The sequence below is a fragment of the Heterodontus francisci genome, chromosome 14, assembly GCF_036365525.1.
Source record: "Heterodontus francisci isolate sHetFra1 chromosome 14, sHetFra1.hap1, whole genome shotgun sequence".
In the NCBI taxonomy this organism is placed as follows: domain Eukaryota; kingdom Metazoa; phylum Chordata; class Chondrichthyes; order Heterodontiformes; family Heterodontidae; genus Heterodontus; species Heterodontus francisci.
The window spans coordinates 103199719-103212308 of record NC_090384.1 but is presented as its reverse complement, the minus strand read 5'-3'; the positions used below and the strand labels follow the sequence as shown (position 1 = coordinate 103212308).

Here is a 12590-nt window from a genome sequence, read left to right as displayed (position 1 = left end):
TGTGTAACCTTTTTGCCAGAGAATTGACAAGACTCAGTCAGTGATGACCCGCTTTTGACTGGCAGGTTTCTCTTTATTCTGAACTACGACCATTAGACTGCAATTTAAATACTCTAGCCATTTAACTTTAATCTGTTTTGTTTACTCTGTTTCTCACCCTAGTTTTGTTCTAGGACTGTCACCCTTCACACTGCAACCAGCGTTACCAACTTTGGCTGGACATATCCCTGGGAGGTTTCATTACATCACCTCCTGCCTCCAACTGCCCTGGTCCAACATTATCGCCATTGGCTGCCCAACATATCCATCCTCACAAACCAGTCAGAAAGTGAACAAAACCTTTTTTGACCAATTGGATGATTGCTGACCCCCATGTCCAATATTTTTATAACTAGAAAGCAAACATTTTCAAAGAAAATATTTTAAAAAGACAATTTTTTTATTGCCCCATTATGATCTTTCTTCCTGGCCGTTTTTTTTACAGCAGTGTCCTAGAGATTAGTTAATTCCTAGAGACTCCAGGGATCTCCTGGAACAGTTGGCAACACTGGCTGGAATTCTGGTTTCTAAATGACTAATTATTGGGCTTTTTTGAAAAAACAATCTCTGGCTTCAACAATCTTGGAATCCAATCAGATTCCAGTCTTCAATATGCCAGCATCTCTCTCAGATCTCTTCAACCACTGACCTGGAAGAAGACGTAGGTTCTGTGACTTGTCGATGCATCCGTACGTTATGAGCACAGTTCTCCTTGTTCTTGGACTGGACGTCCACAGGAATATCTGGAGAAGTGTGGCTGATCTTCATAGCTGACTCTGGGTAGGTAGCAGGTTCCGTCATGAAGTCCTCACTGTACTCATGCCCATCTGTCTCGTTATCCGTATAGTGCTGCTGCTCCTGTTGGCTGTCCTTGTGATTGGATGATTCGCTGCGCTCCCTCCACGGGATCCAGCACAATTTCCAGGAAACGAACAGCGAGACTCCAAAAAGTGCCAAGCCACAGGCGGTAACCACCAGTGACAGTAGACTAATCGAAATATCTGAAAAATGAGAAACACCTCATGATTAGAACCATCTTTTCATTAAAATCATAAATTTTTTTTATTCGTTCATGGGGTGTGAGCGTCGCTGGCCAGGCCAGCATTTATTGCCCATCCCTAATTGCCCTTGAGAAGGTGGTAGCGACCTTCCTTCTTGAACCACTGCAATCCATGTGCGGTAGGTACACCCACAGTGCTGTTAGGGAGGAAGTTCCAGGATTTTGACCCAGCGACAGTGAAGGAGCAGCGATATAGTTCCAAGTCAGGATGGTGTGTGACTTGGATGGGAATTTGCAGGTGGTGGTGTTCCCATGCATCTTCTGCCATTGTCTTTCCAGGTGGTAGAAATCATGGATTCGGAAAGTGCTGTTGAAGAAGCCTTGGCGAGTTGCTGCAGGGTGTCTTGTAGATGGTGCACACTGCTGCCACTGTGTGTCGGTGGTGGAGGGAGTGAATGTTGAAGGTGGTGGATGGGGTGCCGATCAAGCAAGCTGCTTTGTCCTGGATGGTGTCGAGCTTCTTGAGTGTTGTTGGAGCTGCACCCATCCAGGCAAGTGGAGAGTATTCCAACACACTTCTGACTTGTGCCTTGTAGATGGTCACAGACTTTGGGGAGTCAGGAGGTGTGTTACCCGCCCCAGAATTCCCAGCCTCAGACCTGCTCTTGTAGCCACTGTCTTTATATGGCTAGTCCAGTTTAGTTTCTGGCCAAAATCTGATCTTCCAGCAGAGAAAGAGGCTGTTTGGCCCATTGTGTCTGTTCCGGCTCTTTGAAAGAGCTAGCCGATGAATCCTAACTCCCTGGCTCTTTCCCCCGTAGTACCACAATTTTTTTCTTTTCAAGCCTGTTGCCCAGACTATTTGCTCAGTTCCATTGGTTTTTTCAGCACAATTCAGCCAAAACCGCCGCAAAAGATCATGTAATTTCAAGCCCCAATTACATCCATAAAACTCAAGTTTCACCAATCATTTGCAGGAGTTTAGTAAACAATCGCACTAGAAACCGGCTCTGCCCACAAAACTGAGCCACTTGCAGATCGAATTAATCACCATGATGAGCTTTCGCTAATTGCCTTTGTTTGCAGGGCTCCAAGGAGGCTTTTGAAATTAATCTGTTTGTTTTGGACAGAGGGACAAAATAAGCACCTTTCAAAATATTTGTTACTAAGAAACTACCCACTGTACATTAACAAAACTATTAAATACTTCTGTATATTTGGTTAAAACCATTTGCATTTATTTAAAACCAGGTTACTCAGATGGTGGATCCAACACTTATCAAAAATCCTTATTTTTGGTGATAAACCTGTTTTCATTCCAGCTGTGTTAATAAAACTGCACGAGGCTACCACTCTTAAATACATCAAGGAATAGTTTTCAGTACAAGAGAAAAATCAGTTACGTTCCAAAATGTTGTGCGATTGCACTGGTTTGTCAGAGATTTTACATTAGGCGATATGCAAATGAGTTAGAGCAGAAACTTCGGCAGAAATTTAAATTCGGAAAAGTGGCGCAATTTTGAATGCAATTTGCGCACTGATTGCCAATTGCACCCGAAATGAAAACTCTACCCTTATATATCCAGCTCCCTTTTGAAAGTTATTGAATCTGCTTCCACCACCCTTTCAGGCAGCGCATTCAACTTACTAAGTTAAAAAAAAATCCTCATGGACCTCTCTGATTTTACCAATTATCTTAAATCTATGTCCTCTGGTTACCAACACTCCTGCCACTGGAAACAGTTTCTCAGTTAAATTCAGCTAATGATTACAAACTCTTATGTTATAAGAACACATGATAGAATCATAGAATGGTTATAGCACAGAAGGAGACCATTCGGCCTATGGTGCTTGTGCTGGCTCTTTGCAAGTTCAACTCACCTAGTCCCAAAGCCCTGCAAACTTTCCATCTTCAGGTGCTTAGCCAATTCCCTTTTGAAAGCCACAATTGAATCTGCCTCCACCATGCTCTCAGACAGTGCATTCCAGATGTGAACCACTCACTCCCTCAAAAAGGTTCTTCCTCATTCTTTTACCAATCACTTTAAATCTGTCTCCTCTGGTTTTTGATCCTTCCACCATTGGGAACAGTTTCTCCCTATCTGCTCTGTCCAGACCCCTCGTGATTTTGAACGCCTCTATCAAACCTCCTCTCAACCTCCTTGTCACTGAGGAGAACCCTCCCAGCTTCTCCTGTTTATCCACATAACTGAAGTCCCTCATCCCTGGAACCATTCTCATGAATCTTTTCTGCACCCTCTCTAACACTGATTTTGAGAAACACACAGGCTGGCAAAATAACAACTGTTGAACTGAAGCAAACCTGCAGCCTAGAAATTATTGCTGCTGATATTCATGACTGGACACTCGATTCATTTCTCTGACATTCTCTTGCTATTTTAACACAGGGGTTGAATCATTTATTCTGAGTTGGTTAGTGTCACCACAAAAATAGCAACATATAACACAACTCCTCACATTTATGTAGTGTCTTCCATGTAATGAAACATCCCAAGGTGCTCCACAGGAGCAATATCAGATGAAAATTGACATAGAGCCAAAGAGGGAGACAATGGGACAGGTCACCAACTACTTAGTCAAAGGGGTAGCTTTTAAGCAGTGCCTTAAAAACCTCAATTTGAAAATTCTCATGCTTGTTTTCAAATCCCTTCATGGCCTCGCCCCTCCCTATCTCTGTAACCTCCCCCAGCCCTACAACTCACCAAGATCTCTGCACTCCTCCAGTACTGGCTTCTTGCGCATCCCTGATTTTAATCGTTCCACTATTAGCGACCGTGCCTTCATCTGTCTAGGCCCTAATTCCCTCCCAAAGTATCTCCAACTCTCCCTCTCCTCCTTTAAGACCCTTCTTAAACCTACCTTTTTGAACAAGCTCTCGGTCATATATCCTTACATTTCCTTTTGTGGCTCAGTATCAAATTTTGTTTGATAACACACCTGATAAGCATCTCGGGATGTTTCACTATATTAGAATGGTACAATAAAAATGCAAGTTGTTGTTAAAAGGAAAGCGAGCCGGAGAGGTTTTAAAGAAGGAATTCCAGAGTTTAGGGCCGAGATGGCTGTAGGCATGACTGCCATTAGGACAGCAAAGGAATTGGGGAATAGTCAAGAGGCCAGAGTTGGAGGACGCAGCGTTCTCAGAGGGTTGTTTAAACATCTGAAATATGCGTCTGCTGAAGTGACCAACCATGTTTTCTCGGGTCGTGTCCGCAAAGTTTGAAAATGCAGCAAGACAAATTTTGATGGGATTGTACCAGCTCATCCAAGACTGGCTGGGAGGCAGGAGGGGTGGTAAAATGGTTGTGGAAGGTGCCAGACGGGAAGCCCAATATTTTCCCACCACCATGAAGTGGGAATAACAGTGGCTCAGCTGCTTGCTGACCAGAGGCAGGTGGCCAATTAATCCAATTAATTGTTCTATTAATGGACATTTTACGACCTTGCTGGCACTTTACCAGCACTGGAACGGCCCCCTCCCATGTGAGGAGTCTGCCAGCTTCATCGAGGCAGCCTCCTGGGGTAGGGAGGGCAGGGGCAGAATGGGGGCCTCACTTTCTGGATGCTCAATTACCCACGGAGGGGGCCCCCTGGTGGAAGTGACCACCCTCGTGGCTCTGACGCCACCGCTGGAGGGTTCACCCCTCCAATCATCTGCCTGCCTGGCCCCAGCACAGTAAAAAAAAAATTCTTTACGGCCCTTTAGGGTGCCTCAATATGGAAGAGCCCTCTCCTGCTCTCTGCAGGATCAGCACCTCTATTGGTGGCTCTGCCGAGGCTACTGAGCTGCAACCCCTCTGATTGGGTGGATTGCTTGGAGAGGCAGACGTCATCCCGAATTGGACAGTGGATCTGGCGGCCACCCCTAAATTGACTGCCAGCAGTAAAATCCCCTCCGCCGTCCCACCATTCGCACGTGTGAGCTTAGGACCCATATTTGATCCCAATGGTGTAACCTATGGCATGCCGGTAAAATTCTGGCCTTTATTTCTGTAGTGAAATACATTGTACCATTTACACTTGACTATTCCCGTGCACTCCTGGACTGCCTCCTACATTCTACCCTCTGTAAACTTGAGCACATTGAAAATTCTCCTGCCTGTGCCCTTACTCGCACCAAGTGCTTTTCATCCATCGCCCCTGTGCTTGTTGACCTACATTGGTTCCCTGTTAAGCAACACCTCGATTTTAAGATTCTCATCCTTGTTTGCAAATCCCTCCGTGGCCTCGTCCCTCCGTATCTCTGTAAACTCCTCCAATCCCACAACCTTCCTGGATCTCTGTTCTCCTCTGGTTACCAATGCTTCTGCCTCTGGAAACAGTTTCTCAGTTAAACTCAACTAATGATTAAAAATTCTGTTATATGTCTTCTAACACATGATGAAGACAAAAAAATGGTTTTGAGCCCACAAATTCTGACTTCTTAAGCATTCCCGATTTTAAATTGCTCCATCATTGGTGGCCACGCCTTCAACTGCTGAGGCCCTAAACTCTGGAATTCCCTCAGTAAACCACTCCACCTCTCCATCTTCCTTTAAGATATTCCTTAAAGTCGACCTCTCTGAATAGCCTTTGGTCATCTGCCCAAATATGTTTAGATTTAGATTTAGAGATACAGCACTGAAACAGGCCGTTTGGCCCACCGAGTCTGTGCCGACCATCAACCACCCATTTATACTAATCCTACACTAATCCCATATTCCCACCACATCCCCACCTGTCCCTATATATTTCCCTACCACCTACCTATACTAGGGGCAATTTATAATGGTCAATTTACCTATCAACCTGCAAGTCTTTTGGCTTGTGGGAGGAAACCGGAGCACCCGGAGGAAACCCACGCAGACACAGGGAGAACTTGCAAACTCCACACAGGCAGAACCCAGAATCGAACCCGGGTCACTGGAGCTGTGTGGCTGCGGTGCTAACCACTGCGCCACTGTGCCACCCATGTTCTTATGAAGTTCAGTGTCAAATTGTGCTTTGTAATGGTTCTGTAAAGTGCCTTGGGATAGTTTATTATGTATAGATGCAAGTTGTTGTTGCTGAGATGAGAAGGGAACAATTTTCTCTGAATCTCAGACAATACAGTATACTGTCATCCCAAGTTCCTTTGTGTTAGTGCATAATTGGTAGTATAACAGCTGCCTTAACCCTACAACTGCAGGACAGAGGGAGCGGTCTATATAGGCCCCATGCTGACATGACATGCAGGACAAACTGGAAGTGCTATCATAGTAATTCCAGCTTGTGTGTGTGTGTAAGTGATTAGGATTGATTAATTATAGAACTGTACCTTTAGTTTGATGAATTATAATGTAATTAATTACAGAGCTGCTTTTAGTGGCTGTAATAAAGTCGCTGCACTGATTACTTCTATCCATTTGCTGCATATCACATTGGCAACAATACATAGTTTCCAACATCTTGTCACAATAAACCAGTACTGCAATTCTGACCCCAGCACAACTGCCATCATAATAAGACTTTGACAGAAAAATTAATCCAATTAATAGAGAAATAAAAACACACAGGCCCGATTTTGTAATGGTGAGACTATCAGTGCTTACCGGTATTATGGAATAAATCAGAGAGAAACTTGCAGTACCCACCCATGCACAGAAATGTGGAAATCCAGAAATCACTGTCTAATTTGCCATGCTCCACCACAAGTTTTGCTACATCACTACCTCACTAGTGGATTCAGCATTCAATGACGAGGAAGAATGTGACGTTGGAGTATTTACGCACTAAGCATGCCAGAAGAAATTGAGCTGATGTATTCAAGTGAATTTTTAATGGTGAGATAATCTTAATTGCTGCCAAACAACCCCTTCAGTCCTAAAAATTTAATTTTACAAGTGTGGATTCTCATTCCTTCAGAATTTAATTATTGTGGGAGAATTGTAAAAAAAATTAAAAATGTTTAAAACTTTCTCTTTTGCCTTTTTTATTTCTCTCTTAATCTCACCTTTCCTTCCTTCTCTTTATTCCACTTTCTCTACATAATTTTACATTGAATTGAATATTCTAATTTATATTTCCTGGTTTAAACTCTGCGTGTCTCAGTAAGGATTCTTCAATCTGATTGGTTGAAGAAACATGCTGTTTCTTTTCCTGCTCATACATATCACTGATATCGTGTTGCATTGGACTTCAGATGACAGCAAGTTGCTGCTTAAGTGCCCGCAAAATGTCTGTGGGCAGCTGTAAGCATGATGAACAGCGAGTGCCATTCCTTCGCTGCTGAGTGCAAAATCTGTGCCAATATTCAAACATAATTGAGGTCCCAAAGTGTCACCGCAGCAGTTCAAAATGGACAGTACTGAGCTGCCTTATGGTGAGAGCGTGAGCACAGTGGTCACTGTCAGGAAATCAGGGAGTACAGAGGTCAGAGGTCACAGTATTGAGGTTATGTTTCTGGACTAATCCAGAGAATGAGAGTTCAAATGCCATTGGGGCAGCCTGACATGTATTATGTTGCGTTTTGATTCCAGTGCAGAGTTGGAAGTTAGTACATTGTTGGTATAGGATGCACATTAAAATTGTCAATGTTTAAATATTTATTTTGAATACGTTTTCAAAAAGGAAAAATATTAGCTTCAACAATTGGAATATAATTTTATATCAACTCCATGAAAGTGAACATATTTAAATTGAGCTTATATCACTACAGATCAAGTCCCACACTCCATTTGAAAAAGTGTGAAGTTAAAGATGCTTAAAGAACTGTCCACTGATGGGGAAAAAGTGGCAATGGATCAATTATCTGTGCTTTAAGCCCAGGTGTTAGAAGTGCTTATGAATAGTTGGGAAAAGAGAACAATGGAATGTGTTAAGGGCTTGTCAAGTTTCATGAATGAGCAGCTGGTGTAGCATTCTGCAGTTTCAGAGGCATATCAATAGGCTTTTACTCATAAAGCATTCAGATCTGCACTAAGGGAGAAACACGCACCTGAAGAGATGTTTGTAACTGGAGAATCAAAGATAAAGAAAAAGACATGCATTTAGATCATATTTGTTACATCTAGGCTTGACAATTGCAACACTCTCCTGGCCGACCTCCCACCTTCCATAAACTTGAGCTCATCCAAACCTCTGCTGCCCATATCCAACTCGTGCCGTGTCCCATTCACACATCACCCCTCTGCTTGCTGAGCTACATTGGCTCCTGGTTGAGCAACAAAACACCTCAATTTCAAAAACCTCATCCTTGTTTTCAAATCTCTCCATGTCCTCACCCCTCCCTATCTCTGCAAACTTCGCCAGCCCCGCAATACTCCGAGATATCTGCGCTCCTCCAATTCTGGCCTCTTGAGCATCCCCAATTTTAATCACTCCACAATTGGCAGGTGTGCCTTCAGCTGCCTGGGCCCTAAGCTCTGGAATTCCCTCTCTAAACCTCTCGGCCTCTCTACCTCTCTCTCCTCCTTTAAGACGCTCCTTAAAACCTACCTCTTTGACCAAGCTTTTGGTCACCTGTCCTAATATCTCCTTATGTGGCTTGGCGTCAAATTATGTTTGATGACACTCCTGTGAAGCCATTTGGGACACTCTATTATGTAAAGGTGCTATAGAAATACAAGTTTGTTGTAATTGATGATGACATAGTGCTGTTCCCAATTTCAGGGCGCCACAAAATGCTTTACAGCCAATGGAGTAGTTTTGAAGTATAGTCACAGTTGTAATGCAGGAAATGTAGCAGCTAATTTGCACACAGCAAACTCTCCTTAGGAGGAATGTGATTATCACCCGATCATCTGTTTTAGTGGCATTTGTTGAAGAGAGAATTCCCTTGCTCTTCAAAATAGTGTCATGGAATCTTTCACATTCACCTGAGAGAGGGCAGATGGGGCCTCAGTTTAATTTCTGTTCTGAAATACAGCACCTCTGACAGCACAGCCCTCCCTTAGTACTGCACTGGGAGTGCCAGCCTGGATTATGTGCTCACATCTTAGAGTGGGACTTCAACCCATAACCTTCTGTAAATGGCAGAAAGCATGGCTGACAATGATGAGATGAAGGGAGGTGCTGATGCACAGGAGACCAGAGTCAGACAAATGGAGTGCTTGGGAGGGCAGTGTGTACATGGGGATGCTCGGGGAAAGAGGGTTGTAGGGCCAAAGGAGATTCCAGAGATAGGGTTTGGTGAGGTCATAAAGGGATTTAAGCACAAGGATGACAATTTTAAATTTGAAGGACCAGGAACCAATGTACATTAATAATAACATGGTGTTTGATGAGTGAAACTTGATAAAGTGTGCTTTGGGACATTTTACTACATTAAAGGTGCTATATAAATGCAAGTTGTTGTTGGTGGGGGAATACCATAAGGCAGCAGAGTTTTGGATAAGGGGATTCGTGTCATCACAAGCTTGGTTGTAGTTGCCATTACTGAGTATATTGCCAATAAAGCTCCTGAATTATAAAAGATGGTGACTAGAAAGGTAACAGGACTGCTACAATATACTCAACTACTTCAGCATAGTGGTATAACTGGTGCCGGAGGATACTGAAGCTCACTGTGGCAGTTCCAACTGTGCAGTGGTTGCCCACCATCTGCAATTCAGTAGCAACTAAGTTTGACCAGTACCCTACATGGTTAAGCCCTGTGAAGCTTTTGGGCACCTGTACTCAGTTAATTGTCTAGGCACTACTTAAGATGCAACCTAATGTCTGCAATGCATACAACTGAGGCAAAACAGCCACTGCAGGCAGGGGCACAGGTGCATGAAGGACCCATTGCCCAGTCAACTCTGATTGCGAAAGAGCAAGGTTTCCTAGTTTAAGCATTGAACTCGTGCATAAATTGGAAAACGGAGGGGGACAGAGGGGGGGAACTGCCACTGATTTTCTGAAATGTGCCTGCAACGACAAGGAATACTTGAGTGAGAAAAAAAAATCCTTTTATTATCTTTAGATGTATTGCCAATCACAGACCGGCTGATTGCTGTCCCGGAATATATTTGCTACAAAAACAAGCATTTCTTGTTTTTGTTTCAGATTTCCAGCATCTGCAGTATTTTGCTTTCATATATTTGCTACATGCTGATTATATTTTTCTTGACCTGTGGACAATCAACACTATTGTTTCTGCATAGAGAATGAGAGACTGCAAAGGTCTTCTTTGGCCTCCTTGTCTCGGGAGACAATGGGTAAGTACCTGGAGGTGGTCAGTGGTTTGTGAAGCAGCGCCTGTCGTGGCTATAAAGGCCAATTCTAGAGTGACAGACTATTTCACAGGTGCTGCAGATAAAATTGGTTGTCGGGGCTGTTACACAGTTGGCTCTCTCCTTGCGCTTCTGTCTTTTTTCCTGCCAACAGCTAAATCTCTTCGACTCGCCACTCTTTAGCCCCGTCCTTATGGCTGTCCGCCAACACTGACAATCACTGGCAACTGACTCCTACGACTTGTGATTAATGTCATAGGACTTCATGTCGTGCTTGCTGATGTCTTTAAAGCGGAGACATGGACAGCCGATGGGTCTGATACCAGTGACGAGCTCGCTGTACAATGTGTCCTTGGGGATCCTGCCCTCTTCCATGCGGCTCACATGGCCAAGCCATCTCAAGCGCCGCTGGCTCAGTAGGGTGTGTGTGCTGGGGATGTTGACCGCCTCGAGGACTTCTGCATTAGAGATACGGTCCTACCACCTGATGCCAAAGATTCTCCGGAGGCAGTGAAGATGGAATGAATTGAGATGTCGCTCTTGGCTGATATACGTTGTCCAGGCCTCGCTACCGTAGAGCAAGGTACAGAGGATACAGGCTTGATACACTCAGACTTTTGTGTTCCATGTCAGTGCGCCATTTTCCCACACTCTCTTGGCCAGTCTGGACATAGCAGTGGGTGCCTTTCCCATGCGCTTGTTGATTTCTGCATCTAGAGACAGGTTACTGGTGATAGTTGAGCCTAGATAGGTGAACTCTTGAACCACTTCCAGAGCGTGGTCGCCGATATTGATGGATGGAGCATTTCTGACGTCCTGTCCCATGATGTTCGTTTTCTTGAAGCTGATGGTTAGGCCAAATTCATTGCAGGCAGCCGCAAACCTGTCGATGAGTCTCTGCAGACACTCCTCTGTGTGGAACGTTAATGCGGCATCATCAGCAAAGAGGAATTCCCTGATGAGGACTTTCCATACTTTGGTCTTCGCTGTTAGATGGGCAAGGTTGAACAACCTGCCATCTGATCTTGTGTGGAGGAAAATTCCTTCTTCTGACGACTTGAACGCATGTGAAAGCAGCAGGGAGAAGAAGATTCCAAACAGTGTAGGTGCGAGAACACAGCCCTGTTTCACGCCACTCAGGATAGGAAAGGGGTCTGATGAGGCACTGCTATGCTGAATTGTGCCTTTCATATTGTCATGGAATGAGGTGATGATACTTCATAGCTTTGGTGGACATCCGATCTTTTCTAGTAGTCTGAAGAGACCACGTCTGCTGACGAGGTCAAAGGCTTTGGTGAGATCTATGAAAGCAACGTAGAGGGGCATCTGTTGTTCACGGCATTTCTCCTGTAGCTGACGAAGGGAGAACAGCATGTCAATGGTGGATCTCTCTGCTCAAAAGCCGCACTGTGCCTCAGGGTAGACACACTCAGCCAGCTTCTGGAGCCTGTTTAAAATGACTCGAGGGAAGACTTTCCCCACTATGCTGAGCAGGGAGATTCCACGGTAGTTGTTGCAGTCACCGCGGTCACCCTTGTTCTTATAAAGGGTGATGACATCGGCATCGCGCATGTCCTGTGGTACTGCTCCCTCATCCCAGCACAGGCAAAGCAGTTCATGGAGTGCTGAGAGTATAGCAGGCTTGGCACTCTTGATTATTTCAGGGGTAATGCCTTGCTTCCCAGGGGCTTTTCCATTGGTTAGAGAATCAATGGCATCACTGAGTTCTGATTTTATTTTTATTTAGAGATACAGCACTGAAACAGGCCCTTCGGCCCACCGAGTCTGTGCCGATCAAGAACCACCCATTTATACTAACCCTACAGTAATCCCATATTCCCTACCACCTACCAACACTAGGGACAATTTACAATGGCCAATTTACCTATCACCTGCAAGTCTTTGGCGGTGGGAGGAAACCGGAGCACCCGGTAAAAACCCACACGGTCACAGGGAGAACTTGCAAACTCCGCACAGACAGTACCCAGAATTGAACCCGCGTCCCTGGAGCTGTGAGGCTGCGGTGCTAACCACTGTGCCACTGTGCTGCTATGACATTGGAAGAAGGATGAATGAAAATTTGTTGGCTGTTCGTCCAGCTCATCCATGACTGGCAGAGACTGGGCTGCATTGAGGGCGGTCTCAGTGACAACATTCTCCCTGGAGTACAGTTCTAGGTAGTGCTCAATCCAGCGGTCCATTTGCTTGCGTTGGTCAGTGATTGTGTCCCCTGATTTAGATTTGAGGGGGGCGATCTTCTTGATGGTTGGCCCAAAAGCTCTCTTCATGCCATCATACATTCCTCATATGTTTCCGGTGTCGGAGGCCAGCTGAATATGACTGCATAGGTGTTGCCAGTA

At 44.7% G+C, this 12590-nt stretch overlaps 1 protein-coding gene across 1 annotated transcript in view; it reads right to left on the bottom strand.

The window, feature by feature from the left end:
* Positions 1-12590, bottom strand: part of syt9b (synaptotagmin IXb) — a 101450-nt gene that overhangs the window by 68062 nt on the left and 20798 nt on the right. The window contains exon 2 of the mRNA XM_068046945.1: positions 689-1040. Coding sequence (XP_067903046.1) covers positions 689-1040 — 352 coding nt within the window. The remainder of the gene's footprint in view (positions 1-688; positions 1041-12590) is intronic.